Genomic DNA, 21,081 nt, shown 5'->3' with positions numbered 1-21,081 from the left:
TTTTTGTGTGTATATACTGGTCCTGGGGCTTGAGCTTAAGGCTTGGATGCTGTCCTTGATTTTTTTTTTTGCTCAAGGCTAGCATTCTACCACTTAAGTTACAGCTTCACTTCTAGCTTTTGGTGATTAATTGAAGGTAAGAGTCTCACAGATTTTCCTGCCTAGGCTCGCCTCAAATTTTAATCTTCAGAGCTTAGCCTCCCCAGTAGCTAGAATTATAGGCATGAGCCATTCATTGGTGCCCTACCACCCTTCTTTCCTTCTTTCCTTCCTTCCTTCCTTCTTTCCTTCCTTCCTTCCTTCCTTCCTTCCTTCCTTCCTTCCTTCCTTCCTTCCTTCCTTCCTTCCTTCCTCTCTCTCTCTCTGTCTCCCTCCCTCCCTCCCTCCCTTCCTTCCTTGCTTCCTTGCTTGCTTCCTTCCTTCCCTCCCTCCCTCCCTCCCTCCCTCCTTCCTTCCTCTCTCTCTCTTTCTTTCTTTCTTTTTCTTTCTTTCTTTCTTTCTTTCTTTCTTTCTTTCTTTCTTTCTTTCTTTCTTTCTTTCTTTCTTTCTTTCTTTCTTTCTTTCTCTTTCTTTCCCTCCCTCCCTCCCTCCCTCCCTCCCTCTCTCTCTCTCTCCCTCCCTCTCTCCCTCCCTCTCTCTCTCTCTTCTTTCTTTCTTTCTCTCTTTCTTCTTTCTATCTCTTTTTCTTTTTCTTTCTTTCTTTCTTTCTTTCTTTCTTTTTCTTTCTTTCTTTTTCTTTCTTTCTTTCTTTCTTTGCTTGAACTCTGGGCCTGGGTGCTGTCTCTGAGCTCTTCAGCTCAAGGCAAGCACTCTACCACTTGAGCCACAGTTCGACTTCTGGTTTTCTGGAAATTAATTGGAGATAAGAATCTCACAGACTTCCCTTCCCTGAGATTGTCTTTGAACTGAGATCCTCAGAGCTCAGCCTCAGGGGTAGCTAGGATTACAGGCATGAGCCACTGGTGCCCAGCTACCCTTTCTTTTTAACTGGCCATTTTGGAGATTGAATCTCTGCCTGGGCTGGTTTTGAACAATAATCCTCTGGATCTCAGCATCCTGAGTAGGTAAGATTATAGGTTCGAGCCACTGATGCCTGGCTTCCCCTAAATTCTTACGTTAAAGAATGTTGATGAGCGCTTCTGTATTCTCTATAGGCCAGTCTACCATCGATTCAGGAAGAAATGAAGAACATAACTAATGGTGCTACAGAGGAAGGAAATGTAACTAGAACCACTGAGGTCAATGAAAAGAAAGACCAAGAAAACGCCAGACCAGAGTTGGGGAATGAAACTCGATACCCACTGCTGTTACCCAAGGATGTAGTACTGAAACTGAAGCCTGTTTCCAAGCGTTTCTCCAGGAAGGCTTGGAGACAGAAGCGTTCATCAGTGCTGAAACCCCTCCTTATTCAACCTAGCCCCTCTGTCCTGCCTAGTTTCAACCCGGGGAAAATAGCAGCATGGCCAACTCAATCTGAAGTCCCTCCAAGCAAAATGGTGGTCCAGATTCCTCATCTGATCCAGCCAGCTACTGTTTTACAGACAGTTCCAGGTTTCCCTTCCTTGGGTGATCCCCAGGGGAAGGACAGTTTTGAGCCTACTACAGCACTGCCTGCTGTGCCTGCTGAGGCTAGGACCAACATCCCTTTTTCTGAGTCTCACACCCTACTCCCCTCTGCACCTGTGCCCAAGATGCTGCTGCCTTCTCTAGCCCCATCTAAATTTCGAAAACCATGTGTAAGACGGAAACCCTCAAGAAGGAAAGGGGCAAAGGCTTCTCCCTGTGTGAAACCTGCCCCACTCATGCACCCCACTCCTGTTATCTTCACTGTCCCTGCTGCCACTGTGAAGGTTGTGAGTCTTGGCAGTGGCTGTAACATGATCCAGCCTGTCAATGCAGCTGTGGCCCCCAATCCCCAGACCATTCCCATTACCACTCTCCTGGTCAACCCTGCTCCTTTTCCCTGTCCATTAAACCAACCCCTTGTTGCTTCCTCCATCTCACCCTTAATTGTTTCTGGAAATTCTGTGAATCTCCCAATACCATCTACCCTCAAAGATAAGACCCAGGTGAACTCAGACATTGCTTGTCCTTTGGTTGAAGGAAAGAATGCCTCTCAAAGCCTTGAGCCCAAATTAGAACCCCAGGAACTAACTCCTCTGTGTGCTACTGTCTTCCCCAAAGAGGAACACAGCCCAGGTCCTCCCCCAGCAGATAGAGAATGCCAGGAAGGGTTGTCAGAGGGACCTGCCTGTGGAGTGACAGTTGTGAAATCTGAAATTCAGGAAGGGTTGTCAGAGAAGAGTACCTGTGGTTGGGCTATAGTGAAAACAGAGGAGGGGAGGCAGACTCTGGAGACATTGCCTCAAGGCTTCCAGGAATCCCTATGTTCCTCCCACGGGGATTTAGAGGAAATAGTCAAGCTAGAACCTGAGGACCCTGTGGAGGAGATCTCCAGTGGGTTCCCTGAACAGGAAATTTGTGATGAAATAAAAAATGAACACTCTATTGAATTGAACACTGATTCCCTAAGGGAGGAACTGAGCAGTGCTAGAGATGTAAAGAAACAAATGATCCTGCAGAAGGAGGAGTGCAGTCAGGCAGCTTCATCCCCTTCAGCTTCTCAAGAGCCTCCTGATGAAAATCCAGGTGGAGATGTGAGCAAAAGGACACCTAAGAATGTTCCATCATCTATGGACCCGGAAATAGTGCTTAATAGTCCCCCAAGGAAGTCTGAAGATACATCCAGTGTCGATGGTCAGTCACTGGGGATCCCAGTGGTGCCAGAAACTGGAGGAGAGAAGGATGGGCCAGAGGAAGAGGAAGAGGAGGACTTTGATGACCTTACCCAAGATGAGGAAGATGAAATGTCATCAGCTTCTGAGGAGTCTGTGCTTTCTGTTCCTGAACTCCAGGTAAGAGCTGGGGAGTAATCTCAAAGTTACTTTGTGGGGTGTCTCAGTAATATGTTGAGTTTATATACCTGCTTGTTATTCTGCTCTAGATAGTCTTAAAGTGATTTCCATTTCACTTTAAAATTGTTTCAATTTGCTTTTTTAATACCTTTCAAAATTTCTTTTTCTCTTTTTCTTTTGGTACCAGTCCTGGGACTTGAACTCAGGGCTTGGGCACTGCCCCTGGGCTTTTGTGTTCAGGGCTAGTATTCTACCACTTGATCCATAGCCTCACTTCTAGTTTTTTATTTTTGTTTTTGTTTTGTTTTCTTTTGCCAGTTCTGGGACTTGAACTCAGGGCCTGAGCACTTTCCCTGAGCTTCATTTGCTCAAGGCACTTGAGCCACAGCGCCACTTCTGGCCTTTTCTGTTTATATGGTACTGAGGAATCAAACCCATGGCTTCATGCATACTAAGCAAACATTCTACCACTAGGCCACCTTCCCAGCCCCCACTTCTAGCTTTTTAGTAGTTAATTGGAGATAAGAGTCACTCTTTCAGGGTTGGCTTTGAACCACAATACTCAGATCTCAGCCTTTTGAATAGCTAGGATTACAGATGTAAGCCATGAATGCCTGGCATAATTTTTTAAAATTGTCTTTTAAGTAGTTGTACAAAAGATTTCAACTTGACAGGTCAGTTTATAATTACAATGCACTTTGATCTGGTTACTTCTTTTTCATTATTCTCCCTCTAGTATACTTAAAAAAAAATTAAATAGTTGTATAAAGGGGTTTCAATTCCAGAAGTCAGGTGATGAGTACAATGCATCTTGATCAGTATCACCCCTTCCATTGGTCTCCCTCATCTTTTCTATTTTATTTTTTATTTTATTTTTTGTTGGTCATGGGGCTTGAACTCTGGGCTTAGGTGCTGCCCCTCAGCTCTTCAGCTCAAGGCGAGTGCTCTACCACTTGAGCTACAGTGCCACTTCCTCTATTTTATTTTTGATTGCATTATAGGACATAATTTTGAGATTGAAGTGAAATGAAAGAGAAAAAGAAAATTTTACTTGGAATAAAACTCATTTTAACATTAAGTTGACTTGCCCCAGTACATTTTATTTTATTTTTATTTTTTTGTGGTCGTACTGGGGCTTGGACTGAGGGCCTCCTGCTGTCTTTTAACTTTTTTTTCCCTCAAGGCTGATACTCTACCACTTGAGCCATACCTACATTTCTTTTTCTTGATTAATTGGATATAAGGGTATGTTAGAGGGAAGGGAAAAAACAATTCGTTTAAATAGGGATACAGGTGGACCCATTGCAACAATGAGATGTACAAGTCGTTACGTCAAAAAACGAACTTTACAACTTTGGCGGGGGAGTGGGGGAGATATGGGTGGGGGGTCAGGATATGGGAAGGGATAGGAAGGGGAAACAAAGGAGGAAGCAACAATGCTTGATAAGAAATGTACTCATTATCTTGCCCATGTAATTGTAACTCCTCAGTATGGCATTTTCAAATTAAACAACAACAAAAAAAGAGTATCTTAGATTTTTCTGCCTGGGCTGGCTTTCAACCTTGATTCTCAGATCCTCCTGAGTAACTAAGATTAAATGCATGAGCAACCATTGTCACTCCCCTTCCCCCCTCCCCCACTTATAAACACTTTAAGTATGTTAAAATAGCTCATAATGCTGAGCACTGGTAGTTCATGCCTATAATCCTAGCTGCTCAGGAGGCTGAGATTCAGAGGATTGTGATCCAAAGCAGTTTTGGCTGAGAGATCCACAAGACTCCTTCTTCAAAATAACCAGCAAAGGTGGGTGCAGGTGGCTCATACTTGTAGTCCTAACTACTTAGGAGGCTGAGATCTGAGGATCAGGGTTTGAATTCAGCCTGGGTAGGCAAGTCTATGAGACCCTTATTCCAATGAACTACTCAGAAAAAGCCAGAAGTGGCATTGAGGAAGTGGCGCTGTAGCTCAAGTGGTAGAGCGCTCGCCTTGAGCTGAAGAGCTGAGGGACAGCGCCCAGGCCCAGAGTTCAAGCCCCACGACCGACAAAAAAAAAAAAAAAAAAAGTGGCATTGAGGCTCAAATGGTAGACTGTTCACCTTGAGCTCAGGGACAGTACCCAGACCCAGAGTTCAAGCCCAGGACTGGCAAATAAACAAAACCAGCCTTTGGTTTAGTCTTTATCGCTATTGGAAGGAAGGAGAGATGGAAAGCAGGGAGGAAAAAAGAAGACGAAGAGGGGCTGGGAAGGTGGCTTAGTGGTAGAGTGCTTGCCTCGCATGCATGCCCTGGATTCAATTCCTCAGCACCACATAAGCAGAAAAAAGCCGGAAGTGGCGCTGTGGCTCAAGTGATAGAGCGCTTGCCTTGAGCTGAAGAGTTGAGGGACAGCACCCAGGCCCAGAGTTCAGGCCACACGACTGGAAAAAAAAAAAAAAAAAAGAAGAGGGAGGAAGAAAAAAATTATCCTCAGTATGGGTCATAGCAAAGGAAAACTAAGATGTAGGGGGCGGGGCACCGGTGACTCACACTTGTAATCCTAGCTACTCAGGAGGCTGAGATCTGAGGATTACGGTTCAAAGCCAGCCAGGCAGGAAAGTCCCTGAGATTCTTAATCTCCAGTAAACCACTCAGAAAACCAGAAGTGGCTCTGTGGCTCCAGTGGTAGAGTGATAGCCTTGAGCTGAAGAGCTGAGGGACAGCACTCAGGCCCAGAGTTCAAGCCCCATAACCTACAAAAACAACAACAACAAAAAAGATGTAGGGGGCCCTTCAAAAAGTATATTCTTCCTACTTTCTGCTACCCATATCCAGCCCTCACTATTCATTGAATTGTATAATTCAGTTGTGAGCCTACAGTGTTTTACCTTAGATCCTCCTGATTCAGCATTTTGTGAACCACTAGAATTCCTTACAAGTACTTTTTGGGAGTTTTCAGGAAACAATGGAGAAACTAACTTGGCTGGCATCTGAAAGGCGCATGAGTCAGGAAGGTGAGTCTGAGGAGGAGAACTCCCAAGAGGAGAATTCTGAGCCAGAAGAAGAGGAGGAAGAGGAAGTAGAAGGAATGGAAAACCATCAGAAAGAGGATGAAATGACTGATGAAGCAGTAGGTGATGCTGTGGAGAAGCCCCCTTCTACCTTAGCCTCACCCAAGACTATTCCAGAAGTAGAGACCAGCAGAACCCCACCAGGTGAGTAAGGTAAACCTGTGCAGAGGGCTCATTTAGCCACCTTGTCTACATCATTGTGCAGAATGAATGATTTCAGAGAAGTCCTGTGGATCTCCTCTGCAGCTTTTCTTTCTACAAACGTTGACATGGTGCACAGCAAAGTCCATATGACTTTTATCTCCCAAAAACTACTCAGAAAAAGCCAAAAGTGCTGTGGCTCAACTGGTAGAGCGCCACCCTTGAGCACAAAGAGGCTCAGGGATAGTACTCAGGCCCTGAGTTCAAGCCACAAGACTGTCCCTCTTCCCTACCACCACCACCATCCCCCCCCCAAAAATTAAGAAAAGTTCCAAGCGGGGTGCTGGTGGCTCACGCCTGTAATCCTAGCTACTCAGGAGGCTAAGATCTGAGGATCACGGTTCAAAGCCAGCCTGGGCAGAAAAGTTTGTGAGACTCTTATCTCCAATAATCCACTGAGAAAACAAGAAGTGGCTGTGGCTCAAGTGGTAGAGCACTAGCCTTGAGGTAAAGAGCTCGGAGACAGTGCCCAGGCCCTGACCTCAAGCCCCATGACCAACAAAAGAAAAAGAAAAAAGAAAAGTTCTTCCAGTTGCCCAGAAACCAAAAAAGAAAAATCCAGACCACAAGGTATAATTGCTTGAGACCCCAACATAAGGCCATGCTCTTTATATTTTCTTAAAATACATTACTTTTATCTCCTTGTCATACCAGTTAACCTAGCTGTGCTTCAGATTCTGCGTAGAGCTGACTTGATGGAGCAGACTGTCTATACTACCACTTTCCCAGCTACTTTTGAGTTGCTCTGTGATGTTTACTAGGCTTGGGTGTGGGAGTGCATGTGGTAGATGGCATGGCTGCAGGGACTGAGAAACAATCTTTTCTCAATGTACTCCAAAGGCGGGAGCATCAAAGCTGCGGGAAAGGGCCGGAACAGTCATCGAGTTCGCAGTAAGCGGGGAAGTCGTGCTCGGGCCAGCAAAGACACCTCCAAGCTGCTGTTGCTCTATGATGAAGACATTCTGGAGCGGGATCCTCTCAGGGAGCAGAAGGACTTGGCCTTTGCCCAGGCTTATCTGACCAGGGTAGGCAAATGATGCTTCTGTTACTGCCTGTTTCTATGAATGTGCCTACTTCTTCCTGGGAGATGTTGCTGTAGTTAATATAATTTTATTGTTATTATTAAGGTATTGTACAGAGGGTTTACCATTTCATAAATCAGGTAATGAGTAGATGTTTTTTGCACAAAGTCACCCCTTCCTTTCCTCCAGTGACCTCCTATCCTCAAGAGAGATGTTTTAAAAATAAAGTCTGGGTGCGAGGGGTGGGGTGGGGTTATAGCTGTATAGCTCAGTGGTAGAGCGCTTCCCCTTCCAAGTTCAAGGCCCTGGGTTCCATTCCTAGTACTGCTCCTCTCCACCCCCATCCCAATGTATTTTTTTTAGGCTGTACAACATGCTTTATCTCTACCTAAGCTTCTGGAATACCACGGCTGTGAGAGCTGTGAGAAGACAGAGTTCAGTCATTCCTGGGCTGATTGTTCTCCTCTCTCTTTTGCTCAAAGATTGGGGTACAGATGATATATTTCTCATCAGTGGGAGATTGTCTGGGCTGATAAAAAGCTGTTTAAGCGCTTGGCTCAAGAAAAATGACAAGTAGTACTCAGGCCAGAGAGCAGATCTCAGTGGTGTTCTGGTAGCTACCTCCCCTCTTGGTAATGTACCGGTTTGTTATCCTCCTTCTCAAAGTGAAGTAGTAGCAGGGATAATTATAGCTTTTTCTTGTTCCTAATATTTTACTACCATTACAAATTATGTATTATGTATCTTCAGATGTCACAATCTAAAGTCCATTTATCAAACTTACTTATTTTATTATGGGGGACACAATTTATTTATTTATTTATTTATTTATTTATTTATTTATTTATTTATTTATTTATTTATTTATTTATTTTTTTTTTTGTCGGTCGTGGGGCTTGAACTCTGGGCCTGGGCGCTGTCCCTCAGCTCTTCAGCTCAAGGCGAGCGCTCTACCACTTGAGCTACAGCGCCACTTCCGGTTTTCTGGTGGTTTATTGGAGATAGGAGTCTCACGGTCTTTCCTGCCCGGGCTGGCTTTGAACCGGGATCCTCAGATCTCAGCCTCCTGAGTAGCTAGGATTACAGGCGTGAGCCACCAGCGCCCGGCTTGGGGGACACAATTTAAAGTCCATTTACCAAACTTACTTATTTTATTATGGGGTTGAAATCAGGAAGGAGAGCTTAGGGCCGTGACCTAGAGAAAAGCATTACCTTGTCTGTTGGCAGTTCCATAGTCTCTGGAAAATGAAGGTTGTTAATTGTCCCTGCCAGCAAAGGAACTCTACATTGCTCACATGTGAAGATCTGTCAGGGGAGATCCTCTGAAGCTTAACTCTTGGAGCTCTTTGCAATTCTCCTGTCTCCCTTGGTGATTGGAAGTCTTCCTGTGTAGGTACGAGAAGCCCTACAGCATATTCCTGGCAAATACGAAGACTTCCTTCAGGTCATCTATGAATTTGAGTCAAACACTCAGAGGCAGACTGCTGTGGATCTCTACAAAAGCTTGCAAATTCTGCTCCAAGAGTGGCCTCAGCTTTTGAAGGATTTTGCTGCTTTCTTGTTACCTGAGCAAGCTCTGGCTTGTGGATTAGTAAGTAGATGGACAAAAAGATCACACAAAATTCCTGGGTTAGAGCAAGAGCTTTGTTTTCTAATGTTCCTCCCCAACCCCATTCTCTCATTTAATTTTACATAGTGAATAAGCTGTATATGTGTGTGTCTGTCTGTGTGTTTGAGTATGCATGTGCTTGTGCACTGGTTTTAGGGGTTGGACTCAGGGCCTGAATGCCATCCCTGAGATCTCCACTTGTAGCTTTTTTTTTTTTTTTTTTTTTAAATGTCAATGTCATCCCGCGGCTTAAAATTCAGGGCCTGAGTGCTGTCCCTGAGCTGTTTTTTCCTTTTCTTTCTTTCTTTCTTTCTTTTTTTTTGGTCAATCGTGGGGCTTGAACTCTGGGCCTTGGCGCTGTCCCTTAGCTCTTCAGCTCAAGGCTAGCACTCTACCACTTGAGCTACAGCACCACTTCTGGCTTTTTTGTTTATGTGATGCTGAGGAATCGAACCTAGGACCTTACGGATGCACTCTACCACTGAGCCACCTTCCCAGTCTGAACGTTTTTTTTCTCAAGGCTAGCACTCTGCCACTTGAGCCAGAACTCTACTTCTGGCCTTTTATGAGTAGTTTATTGGAGATAAGAATCTCAAAGACTTTCCTGTCCAGGCTGACTTCAAACTGCAATCCTCAGCTCTCAGCCTTCTGAGTAGGTAGGATTGCAGATGTGAGCCACTGGCATCTGGCTTCACTTCTAGCTTTTTTGATAGTTAATTGAACATAAGAGTTTCACTGATGGGGCTGGGAAGTTGGCTCAGTGGTAGAGCGCTTACATTGCATGCCTGAGGCCCTGGGTTCGATTCCTCAGCACCACATAAGCAAAAAGAAAAAAGCCAGAAGTGGCGCTGTGGCTCAAGTGGTAGAGCACTAGCCTTGAGCTGAAGAGCTGAGGGACAGTACTCAGGCCCAGAGTTCAGGCCCCACGACCGGACCCAAAAAAAAAAAAAAAAAGAGTTTCACTGATTTTCCTGCCCAGGCTAGCTTGAAACTTTGATCCTCAGGTCTCAGTCTCTTGAGTAGCTAGCTAGGATTATAGGCATGAGCCACCGGCACCAGCTAAAGCAGGCATTCTTTCATTAAGTATTGTGCCAGGCAAAGCTGTTAGAGCTAGTATTATAGCATTTAAAAAAAGACTAAGATTCCTGCCTTCATGGAACTTATAATAAGGAAAGGAGATGAATAATCCATAATCATAATTTATATGAACATGTGTGTATATGTGTATATAAATACGTAGGTTATAAAAATAAACAATAAAATATATGGTATGTTATGGTTTATAGTGATAATGTCCTACTGAAAACTAAAGAAAGGGACTGTAGTCTTGGAAGTAAGATGGGTGGGGGAATGGTATCTTCACTTTGATACTCGATGTTCTGGGAAGGCCACTAAGGTAAGGTAATGTTTGAAATGTTGAAATATGAGACGTAATCCAGTAGTTTTGGACTTCATGATTGATAAAATAGGAATAAAGAGAATAATAAGATAATCTTGATAGTTTTAATGCCAGTTTAATGACAATATGGTGATTATGTATATAATACTCATCTTCTCTTTCAACTTTGTTAGGAGGATTAGATGTGTGTATGTGTGAACATTTTTTGTAAACTCTGGAGTACTACATAAGTTTGAGTGCCTGATTTCTCCATCTATAAAATAGTAAGCAACTTGAAATATGTATATCTTTCATTCACACCTTAATTTCTTAGGTTAGTAGTTAGTTCTCAGGAGCCTAGTGTAGATGGATGCTTGGGTTTAAAATAGAACCACTTTATACCCCATTTCTGTAGCCCATGTTCTTAGTTCTTAAGAGTTCTCAAGTCCTGAACTAGCTAGTTAGTAACTCCCCTCTTGCCCTTCTTCTACTCTGGTAGTTTGAGGAGCAGCAGGCTTTTGAGAAGAGTCGCAAATTCCTTCGTCAGCTGGAGATTTGCTTTGCAGAGAACCCTTCACACCACCAGAAGATCATCAAGGTCCTCCAAGGCTGTGCAGACTGCCTTCCTCAGGAGATCACAGAGGTATTCTTTCTTGCCCTGCCTCCTTTTTATTGCCATTTGAGTATTAGGTTGTTGCCTTCTCTGTTCCCCTATCTTATTCCATATACTTTTTGCCTCTGAAGTGTCATGGACACCTGGAGGAGATGAGGAAAGTGTAAGACCTTTTTAGGCTTATTTAAGGCGTGAAGCCAGGGATGGTCACCTGAATCCAGGACCTGTCTTGTTTTCTCAAGTTGTGGAGTATCATCAGTGCCATGAGAGGGATAATCGAGGAGAGAAGTGTGAGACTTAGAAGGGGCTTGTCTCTTATTCTGCTTAGGCTTTGTCCTACCTGGGGACCAGTTGGACAAGAGTGGAGAGTGCTATCACTAGGAATCAAATCTGTTACTAATATCCTTCCTCTGCAGGTAAACAAGAAGGGAGAAGTTGCATGTCAATTATTACCCACTAAAGAGAGGGTCTATAGATGAGCACCAATGGCTCACACCTGTAATCCTAGCTTGTCAGGAGGCTTAGATCTGAGGATCGTGGTTTGAAGCCGGTCTGAGCAGGAAAGTCTATGAAACTCTTTTTTTGTTGTTGTTGTTGGTCATGGGCTTAAACTCTGGGCCTGGGCGCTGTCCCTGTGCTCTTCAGCTCAAGACTAGTGCTCTACCACTTGAGCTACAGTGCCACTTCTAGTTTTCTGGTGATTAATTGGAGATAAGAGTCTCACGGACTTTCCTGTCCAGGTTGGCCTTGAACCTCGATCCTCAGATCTCAGCCTCTTGAGTAGCTAGGATTACAGGTGTGAGCCATTGGTGCCCGGTGAAACTTTTACTTCCAATTAACCACCAAAAAGCCAGAAGTGGAGCTATGTCTCAAGTGGTAGAGTGGTAGCCTTGAGCAAAAAGCTCAGGCTCTGACACAAAAAATAAATGAGAGAGAGACAGAGACAGAGAGAGAGGAGTTCTATGTTTCTTTAGGTTGGCTTGCAAGGCAGAATGTCGGGAGTTTATGGCAGTGGCTTAGATTGACTCAAAGACTATCTTTGCATCTGCCTATTTGCAGCTCAAGACACAGATGTGGCAGCTCCTCAAGGGTCATGACCACCTACAAGATGAGTTTTCTATCTTCTTTGACCATCTTCGTCCAGCAGCTAGCAGGATGGGTGACTTTGAAGAAATCAACTGGACTGAAGAGAAAGAGTATGAGGTACAGGCCCTGAGGGTACATTAGGGTTGTGAAGGGAACGGCCACCTGTCGGAGGGCTGTCAGCCCCAGAGCCTGTGTTTATTGACACCAACTCCTCCTCAGTTTGATGGCTTTGAAGAAGTGGCACTGCCTGATGTGGAAGAGGAAGAAGAACCTCCCAAAATACCTTCCAGTTCAAAGAACAAGAGGAGAAAAGAGATTGGGATCCAGAATCATGATAAGGTATGTCAGGATATTGGGAACTAGCTACTTTTCATGAATCAGGGCTCTACTTTCCCTCTAAATGTTTTTCTGGCTTGGTATGGTCACAAGCCCCTGGCCCCGTGTCTCAAGGTTCTGAGGTGATCATGGAGTACAAACCAAAGGGGAGGCTTCTGCGGAAAGCACAAGAGCACACAATGCGGTTGGTGAAGAGGCCATGTGTCTCAGAACTCAGAGGTGTTTTTCTTATTCAAAAATGAAAGATCTTAAATATTTTCATTTTTTGTTCATAGGAGGATACAGAATTTCCTTTATGACTGGTATAGGAGCTAATATTTAGCTGTATTACTAAGTATTAGCATTATTTGGAAGTTGTTTTTTGGTTTTTGTTTTTTTTTTTTTACAATTTATTTAATTTTCAGAGTAATCTTGTGGGGAGAGTGTTATTTACGATTTATAGAAGAGAGAGGCTATTGCTAGTCACTTGTTTATCAAGTAGTACTCCTGGAACTTGGGCCCAGGTAATATAGCTCTAGAGTCTTCCCTGATTGCTCTGTCTTCTCTTCCAGAAGTAGTCTTTTTTTTGGTGGGGGAAGTGAGGAGGGCTGGTCGTGGGGCCTGGGCACCATCCCTCAGCTCTTTTGCTGAAGGCTAATACTCTACCACTTGAGCCACAGTGCCACTTCTGGCCTTTTCAGCTTATGTGGTGCTGAGGGATCAAACCCAGGGCCTCATGCATGCAAGGCAAGCACTCTACCACTGAGTCACCTTCCCAGCACCAGAAGTAGTCTTTCAAGTCTACATCTGTTACATGTCTTACTCCTAGTCTAACCAAGAGGGTTGGAAGAGAGGGGGAGAGTTCAGAACACAGGGAAACAAAGTATGTAGGTCCTATCTCATGTACAACCTCAAAATCTATTTGACTTAAATAAAGCTTGAAATATCTGGGTGATTGGACTATTTCCTCTTTGGGTCACTTTCCCCTCCCCACCCCCCCAAAAAAGGAAAGGTCTCTTCAGGTGGCTCATAATTTAACTTCCTTCCTTGGTACTGAGAATAATCAAGACCATGTATCTCCTAGGAGACTGATTGGCCAGATGGGACCAAGGACTGTTCCTGTGCTTGCCATGAAGGAGGTCCCGACTCCAAGCTGAAGAAGAGCAAGAGGAGAAATTGTAGTCACTGTAGTAACAAGGTGAGACAGGTGCTCATGGTACTGGGATGGAGGGTATCAGCTATCAGGACAACCCCAGGCAAACACTGTGTAGCGTTTGTCAGCTACCATAGGTTTGCACCTTTCTGAATCCTTAGAAAGATTACATATATGAAAGAAACGCACACTATATGTACACATACATGTGCAAATACAATCTTTTAGAAATATAAGATGAATTTTGCTGTGGCTCAAGTGGTAGAGCTCTATCCTTGAGCATAAGAGCTCAGGGATAGTACCCAGGCCCTGAGTTCAAGCTCCAGGACTGGCATATACATAAAGATAACCTTTTGAGTAAAGCTTTTAGAATTAAGGAAAAAGAAATTCAAATACTAGCTTTGTGTCCATGTGTGTGTGGGGGGGGGTGAGAGAGAAATCTGAATAGAAAAATAGATTCTAGGGCTGGGAAGGTGGCTTTTATATTTCGTTGGGCCCCTGAAACATAGGAGGGAAGTCAGGACACCTTTGACCCAAAAAGTATCTTCGCAGGTGTGTGAGAACAAATCCTACAAGAACAAGGAGCCCCACGAGTTGGTGGGCAGCAGCCCCCATGGAGCAGCTAGTCCTATGTCTGGTGTTAAGGAAGCAGGCCAGGGCAAGGATGTGGTGGAAGAGGAAGTCCCAGAGGAACGGGAGAGCATTGAGTCAACTCAGAGCAGGACGAGCAGGACCATGAGAAAGGGAGAGGTGCCTATTCCACGTGAGTAATCTGCCAAACTAGGCGTGCCCAGCCTTTCTCCCAATGAGTTCTTAGCTTCATTCTCCTAACTTCAACAGGATCCTTAGAGAGCTTGGTAACAGTCTTGCAGGCACGTGGCTCATGCCCGCAATACTAGCTGCTCAGGAGGCTGAGATCAGGATCACAGTGTAAAGCCAGCCTGGGCAAAAAAGTCCATGAGACTCATCTACAATTAGCAACCAGAAAACCGGAAGTGACTCTGTGGCTCAAAGTGGTAGAGCACTAGCCTTGAGCAAAAAAGCTCAGGGATAGTGCTCAGACCCTGAATTCAAGCCCCATGACTGCTAAGAAAAAAAAAAAAAAACAACCCACCAGTCTTTCAAAGGTTGGGTATAGTACTTCCCTTTCAATAGAAACCCTTTTCCTGTTCAGCTTGTAATCTCTCCTACAGTGCTGTGTAGTCCACAGAACTTGATACTATCCCCCCATTCCCATTCCTGACCAGGAATTCCACTGGTCTCCAAATCCTGTCGACCTAAGTGCTTAAGACTCAGCTCTTGGCACTAGGACTTTATACCCTTGTGTGAATGATATAACACTCACCTCTACCACTTTTTTTTGGGGGGGGGGTCAGTTTTGGGGCTTGAACTCAGGGCCTGGGTACTATTCCTGAGCTCTTTTGCTCAAGGCTAGCACTCTACTACTTTGAGCCACAGCACCACTTCTGGTTTCCTGGTGGTTGAGATAAGAGTCTCATGGTTGGGGTTGGGAATGTGGCTTAGTGGTAAACTGCTTGCCTAGGCATGCATGGAGCCTTGGGTTCAATTCCTTAATACCACATAAACAGAAATAGCTAGAAGTGTCACTATGACTCAAGTGGTAGAGTGCTAGCCTTGAGCGAAAGAAGCTCAGGGACAGTGCCTAGGCCCTGAGTTCAAGCCCCATGACTGGAAAAAAAAAAGTCTCATGGACATTCCTGCCCCAGTTAGCTTTAAACAGCGATCCTCAGATCCCAGCCTCCTGCCTAACTAGAATTACAGGTGTGAGCCACTGGTGCCTGGTGTTCTGCACTCTTTTATATAGGTTTATTCCAGCACCTCACCAGTGACTATGGTAGTTTTCAGTTCTTGGGTGCATCATGATCCTGTGCATCCTCTAATCCTTTTTTTCCCTCTGAAGCAGGGTCAACAGTGGGGAACATTTTGCTGCCTCTTCAAGAAGAGACTCTTACAGAACAGCTCCTTGCGGGCCCTGCACCTCACTTACCAGACACTCTCCAACTTTGCTCCCAAACTGGAGCTGTATCCTCCACTGTCAGAAACCAGGCTGGGGCTGAGGTTCTTTCCTGCCCCAGTGTATCTCTCTCACCTCAGAAAGAGGAGGGCCAGCAGGCAGCAGCTGACTCAGAAGTCCCCATGCTGGTCTCAGGTGCACCTGAAACTGAGACCTTGCTCTGCACTAATGAGGGCCCTGCTTCCTTCTTCAGTCCTGATTCTTCAAGGACCCGAGAAGTCCAAAAAATACATGTGTCTGGGAAACCAGGTAATCATGAAAACTGGCTGCCTTCAAGCAGAGTTGGGACAAAGACAGCAGACAAGATGTCTTCTGTCCATGAATCTTCTTCAGGAGTTGATATCTCAGAGACTTCCCCCAAAGCCTTTAGAGGGGATTTAGTTAAAGATTCTGGAATACAAGGCAAGGGCCCAGAGCAGCAAGAACTGCAACCGAAGGCCACAGAAGCTACAGTGTGTGCTAATAACAGCAAAGTCAGCTCCACGGGGGAGAAAGTTGTCCTGTGGACAAGGTAAGGATAGAGGGTAGATTTGGAAAGGGTCTAGAACGTATCCATATGGCTTTTTACGATTAATCATGATATGCTTGTCACAGGGAAGCTGACCGAGTGATTCTCACCATGTGCCAGGAGCAAGGAGCGCAGCCACAGACCTTTAGCATCATCTCTCAGCAGCTGGGAAATAAGACTCCTGCTGAGGTAAGTGGGGAGAGAAGGAATGTGTGAAGTGGGGCAGTCATGTAAGTCTCAAGCTTCAGAGGAACAAAGGCAATCTGGCAAGAAGAGAACAGAGTGGCTGACTAAGTAGTAGACATAAGGCTGGGTGCTGGTGGCTCATACCTGTAATCCTAGCTACTGACAAGGTAGAAATCTGAGGATTGAGGTTTGAATCCAGCCCAGGCAGGAAAGTCCGTGAGACTCTTCCAATTAACCACCAAAATGCTAGAAGTGGAGCTGTGGCTCAAGTGGTGGAGTGCTAGCTTTGAGCAAAAAAAAGCTCAGGGACAGTGCTGAGGCCCTGAGTTCAAGACCCAAGACTATTGTACACACACACACACACACACACACACACATAGGCTTCTACAAACTCAAGGCACCAGTTACATAAAGGAAGGGCTTGACCTGTCAGTATGGTAGAGGAGAGGTCTAGGAGAGAACAGTAGTAGCAGCAGCTCCAAGTTTCAATTCTATTTTTGATTTTAGCAGTGTGACTTTGGGCCTCTGGAATTTTGTGAGGTTTTTTTTTTTTTTTTTTTTGCCAGTCCTGGGGCTTGAACTCAGGGCCTAGGCACTGTCCCTGAGCTTCTTTTGCTCAAGGCTAGCACTTTACCACTTGAGCCACAGCACTACTTCTGGCTTTTTCTGTTTATGTGGTACTGAGGAATTGAACCCAGTGCTTCATGCATGCTAGGCAAGCACTCTACCACTAAGCCACATTCCCAGTTCTGAAATTTCTTTATTAACACACAACTCTCACAAATGTGGAATAAATAAAAGAATTTCAGATTGGCACCTATTACTTAGTAAATGTTGATGTTCCTGATTTGGAACAGTGATTACAGCCCTTCTGCTATGCTAGGTTTCTCACCGCTTTCGAGAACTCATGCAGCTCTTCCACACGGCCTGTGAGGCCAGCTCTGAGGATGAAGATGATGCAACCAGTACCAGCAATGCAGACCAGCTGTCAGACCATGGGGACTTGCTGTCTGAGGAGGAGCCAGATGATTGAGGCTCCTGGAAGGTGTGGTGTCATTTGCATAGGACCAACATGCCAGGCACCCTGTGCTCTGGGAGAGAGTGGCTGTACTTCACTTGTGCAGTCCTTGAGTTCTGCATACGGAGCTGAAGAGCAGAGCTGGGCCCAAGGATAAAGTGAGGCTAGATCTAGGCCCCAGAGCTCTTTTGCCTATGCCTCACTCAGGGTCTTTGAAGAAGACCTTCAAAATCCACTCTATAAATAGCATTCAGGGAGAGAGGCCTGGATCCTTTCTCTCCTTTTGTTTTTGGGTCTAATGGTACATATTTATTGTTTTGTGATCAACTCACAATGTTTCTAAATGTAATAAATTTCTAATGTCTGTAGCCAGTTCTAAGACACTGAGCTCCTGTGCAGGAATACACTGGGCTCATGCACCCAGCAGCTTTTTATTGCAAAGGAACTCCTGGAACTTTAATCTGGGGAGCTGTCTCCTTCCTGGTAGCAGTGGGCCAGGCTGCGGAGCTCCTGCAACAGTTCCTCCATGTCATCGTGTTCTACTCCAGCGTCCATGAAGCTAGCCCAGCGCCGCAGGTCGAGTTTGGAGAGCTCGTCTGCTAAGCCTCCCAGGGTCTGGTACAAGGATGCAGAAGAGCGCAGGGCCCCAAACACTGGGATGTTCTTCACTTCTACATACCGAGAGAAAAGCAAGACTGAATGGATTGGATTCTGCCTTGAGCCTCTTGTATTGATAGGGAATCTGGGTGCTTGGTAGAGCAGACTGTAAGGTACACTTGAGAGATTTGTGTGCTGTCCCCTTTGTATACCAGCACTCCATAGGAAGGACACTTCTCAGGAGCCAAAGGGTGAATAAAGGTTTAACTGTGATATTTTTTTTTTCAATTTTAATCCAGGAACTGTACCTTTGCTTGAAATTTTATGTTTTCCTCACTTCTTACCTACCTGTGCCCCTGGGGGGACCTTCTAACATTGCGCCCTGCTGGCTGAAGCTTGAAGAAAAGAGGTGGGGGTAAGGCGGAGCCACTCTGCAGGGAGTCAGCAGCAAATGGGATGAACTGTGTGGGCAGAGGGTGGTGGTTAGGTTAGCCCAGGCGAGGTGGGGGGTCGGAGGGCTGAGAGAAGGGCAGGAGCAAGTGTTTCTACTGACCTGATGACTCTAGGCTGTTGCTCTTGTAAATACTGAGCCAAGACTTCTTCCCCAGTGGTACATGCATGAAGAGCAGAGGGCAGAGGTGTCCCTGAGACAAGCTGGCTGCCAGGAGAAAGCCAAAATCACCTTTACTATGGCAACATGAATAAGAACTAAGACTTAATGTTCTAACACAGGCTCTGAAGGCCAATGGTCCTTACCTGGTATGGCTCGCTCTGTCTATGCCCCTCAGCACCACTGATTGGGCAAAGCAGCGTGTTCCAGAAGGGTCCCCACATGCAGACAGTGAGGTCCACGGACTGGCTTCTCCAAGCTGCATCAGAGTATCAGGAAGGGACTTGCCTGGAACCAAGGGGAAGGGGATGATTGCTTCTGCTGTCACCACCTAAAGATCAGGAGGAGATCAGGTTACAGAGCTTTTTCTCAGTGCTGACCCAGCTCCTCACAAAGATTTGTACCTTTTTCCCAGAGAAGCTCAGCATATCAGCCAGATGAACCATGGAAACTGGAGAGGAACGCAGGCGATAGGGAACAGTGACTGTGTCTAGCGCTGTAGCCAAGATGGCACTACAGTGGAAGGGTAGAGTGGCCTGTAAAATGGACAGAAGAGAAACATGTGGTATTTGGGGTCAGGAAAAGTGTGTGGAGACAACAGTAATGGCAGAGAAATCCAGGGCATGAAGCCAAGGTGTATTGGGTCCACAGCTGGACTAGTATCAGCCAGTGTGATCTAAGAGCCATATTTAAGCTAATGCTTCAAAAACAGAACCATAGGACTCCTCTTAGAAGCCCCTCTCCAAAGAAAGAATCTTGCAACTTCCACTTCTAAATAAACACAAAAAATAAAATAGAGCCACTGCAGAGAGAAGCTGATTTGAGTCTGTGGCCAGCCACAATCATAAAAAAAGCATTGATGGGGCTGGGAAGGTGGCACAGTGGTAGAGTGCTTGCCTTGCATGCCTGAGGCCCTGGGTTCGATTCCTCAGCACCATATAAGCAAAAAGAAAAAAGCTGGAAGTGGTTCAGGCCCCACGACCGGACCCCAAAAAATAAATAAAAAGCATTGAGCCTTACGTTATAACGCAGGTAAGGGAAGCTGACAGGTGGCTTGGGTCTCAGGCCCAAGTTTCCGCCCAAGGATAAAGGGCAGACGAAAGAGCAGTAAGCAGTCAGGCGCACCAGACCAAATGCTGTGTTTAACAGACGATAGATGTTTTTCTGGGGCTCCTGGTAAAAGAAAAGGAGTTTGTATCAAACAACATTGTCAGTGGGATTCTCCTTTCTCCTTCCTTACTCTGATTTTTCTTTACCCCAACTTCCACTCACCCTGAGATTGTAAGGCCCAGGGAGAAGACCCCAAGTAATTATTCCCCGCCCTGAATACTCGTCTCGTAGCAACTCTGCAGTCTTAGCACCTACTCCAGAGAAGCCATCATGTAGGTCACATAGGATCTGAAAGCCCTAGAGAAAGATAAAGGATGAAAATAAGTGGAGGATAATAAGTATCTATCCTGCTTGTCTGCCTTGCCACACACTACCTGCAAATAGTCACATTCCTCTACGTAGAAGTGCAGCCTGTCCTCCAGTTCTTCCAGGTACCTGGGCTCCTTCAGGATACTCTCCCCTTGGCCAAAAGCCTCCAGCCGACCTGCTTCCCTGCCACGAATAAGTGATGAAAGACTTAGCCCTGTCCTCAACATTTGGTTTGTTTGTCAGGGAAGATAGGCTTGAGCCTAATCCAGTGTGTTGGTGGGGACATATGCTATTTGTGTCACAGCTTCTCGAGGCCTTCATACCCATCATGGTTGTATTTGTGAATCATACAGATGCTCCGAGGATGGAGGTCAACTCTCAGAAAGTCTGACCAGACTCTGATGGTGCCCTCTGGTGGTATAAATGATTTTGGAGCTGTAGCAGTGCTGACTGGAGGTGGACCTGAAGAACAAACAGAAGAGACACACAACTCTCCATGCTTCTCTGTTCAGAGGCCCCATTGTACTGTCCAGACTTCCTATATCCAGCGAACTCTCACCTTTGCCATTAGGGATGGACTTGACCTTCCAGACACCATCACTACTGGGCACTCCCTGGAATAGTTGAGAGAGAGAGAGAAAAAAAACCTACATTTAGTTCTAGGCAGTTTAAGGGCAAAGGTTCATTTATCCTTTATCCCTCAGTTTGCAGGATGCATTTCACCTCTTTTCTGATTAAGTCATCACAATTCTTTTTTTTTTTTGTCGGTCGTGGGCTTGAACTCTGGGTCTGGGCGCTGTCCCTCAGCTCTTTAGCTCAAGGCGAGGGCTCTACCCCTTGCGCCATAGTGCCACTTCCGGTTTTGTGGTGGTTAATTGGAGATAGGAGTCTCACAGACTTTCCTGCCTGGGCTGGCTTTGAACCATGATCCTCAGATCTCAGCCTCCTGAGTAGCTAGGATTACAGGCAAGGCCACTGGCGCCTGGCTGAGTCACGAAAAGAACTGTCTTTTTCTCTGCATTGGTGAGGGCACTTGTAGCATGAGGTTAAAAGGTTAAAGCTGAAGCCCTCACCTCTGCACTCAGAAGGTCCTGGAGATAAGGGTTCTTGGGATAGACTTCTTCTTTGTGGGTGGTGAGCTTCCCCTGCCTGAAAAAGATTGATCAAAGAACTTGTTTCTAGGGTTTCCCCAGCTGTTTTCACAAACATGTTCCCCCCTCTATTCCATACACCAAATACATACCATGCTATAGCAGCATCAAGTTGTTTGTCCCTGTACAGTCCACCTTCTTCTCTTAGGGAGTTAAGACTACCTATATAGAAACAATAATGCTAAGGTCAAAGCCTAAGACATCTCTGTGACTTGGA

The 21,081-nt window shown here is 45.5% G+C and overlaps 2 protein-coding genes across 5 annotated transcripts in view; one reads left to right on the top strand and one right to left on the bottom strand.

Annotated features, from left to right (window-relative positions):
• LOC138818137 (GON-4-like protein) overlaps positions 1–17,978 on the top strand; it is an 85,668-nt gene extending 67,690 nt beyond the window's left edge. For 3 of the 4 annotated variants that reach the window (XM_070009060.1, XM_070009059.1, XM_070009061.1), the window contains 12 exons: positions 1,155–2,915; positions 5,852–6,107; positions 7,005–7,189; positions 8,580–8,777; positions 10,673–10,816; positions 11,846–11,989; positions 12,092–12,211; positions 13,272–13,385; positions 13,893–14,103; positions 15,262–15,886; positions 15,970–16,072; positions 16,953–17,978. In XM_070009060.1, the coding sequence (XP_069865161.1) occupies positions 1,155–2,915; positions 5,852–6,107; positions 7,005–7,189; positions 8,580–8,777; positions 10,673–10,816; positions 11,846–11,989; positions 12,092–12,211; positions 13,272–13,385; positions 13,893–14,103; positions 15,262–15,886; positions 15,970–16,072; positions 16,953–17,102 (4,011 nt within the window). In that variant the 3' untranslated portion in view covers positions 17,103–17,978. The remainder of the gene's footprint in view (positions 1–1,154; positions 2,916–5,851; positions 6,108–7,004; positions 7,190–8,579; positions 8,778–10,672; positions 10,817–11,845; positions 11,990–12,091; positions 12,212–13,271; positions 13,386–13,892; positions 14,104–15,261; positions 15,887–15,969; positions 16,073–16,952) is intronic. The other variant, XM_070009058.1, reaches the window with a different exon arrangement.
• On the bottom strand, positions 17,534–20,321 carry LOC138818138 (protein misato homolog 1-like). Its single transcript, XM_070009062.1, has 10 exons — positions 20,273–20,321; positions 20,037–20,175; positions 19,779–19,896; positions 19,567–19,701; positions 19,315–19,467; positions 18,699–18,830; positions 18,441–18,625; positions 18,238–18,342; positions 18,033–18,145; positions 17,534–17,758 (listed from the first exon to the last, which is right to left on the bottom strand). The coding sequence occupies exons 2-10, from the start codon at positions 20,060–20,062 to the stop codon at positions 17,544–17,546; spliced, it is 1,182 nt and encodes a 393-aa protein (XP_069865163.1). The 5' UTR covers positions 20,063–20,175; positions 20,273–20,321; the 3' UTR covers positions 17,534–17,543.
• Positions 20,322–21,081: the final 760 nt, after the last annotated feature.

Source organism: Dipodomys merriami, unplaced genomic scaffold, assembly GCF_024711535.1.
Source record: "Dipodomys merriami isolate MVZ:Mamm:240054 unplaced genomic scaffold, mDipMer1.0.p SCAF_718, whole genome shotgun sequence".
Classification (NCBI taxonomy): Eukaryota; Metazoa; Chordata; class Mammalia; order Rodentia; family Heteromyidae; genus Dipodomys; species Dipodomys merriami.
The sequence above is the reverse complement of the archived record's forward strand: the minus strand, read 5'-3'. Positions and strand labels throughout refer to the sequence as shown.

Bases quoted from the DNA above. Each gene is read 5' to 3' on its own strand.
- LOC138818138 (XM_070009062.1), bottom strand. From the start codon at position 20,062: ATGATTCACAAATACAACCATGATGG. The intron at 18,343-18,440 runs GTAAGGACCATT...TTCTCCTGGCAG, and splicing joins GACAGAGCGAGCCATACCAG to CCAGCTTGTCTCAGGGACAC. The intron at 17,759-18,032 runs GTAGGTAAGAAG...CTCGGTATGTAG, and splicing joins AGGTCCCCCCAGGGGCACAG to AAGTGAAGAACATCCCAGTG.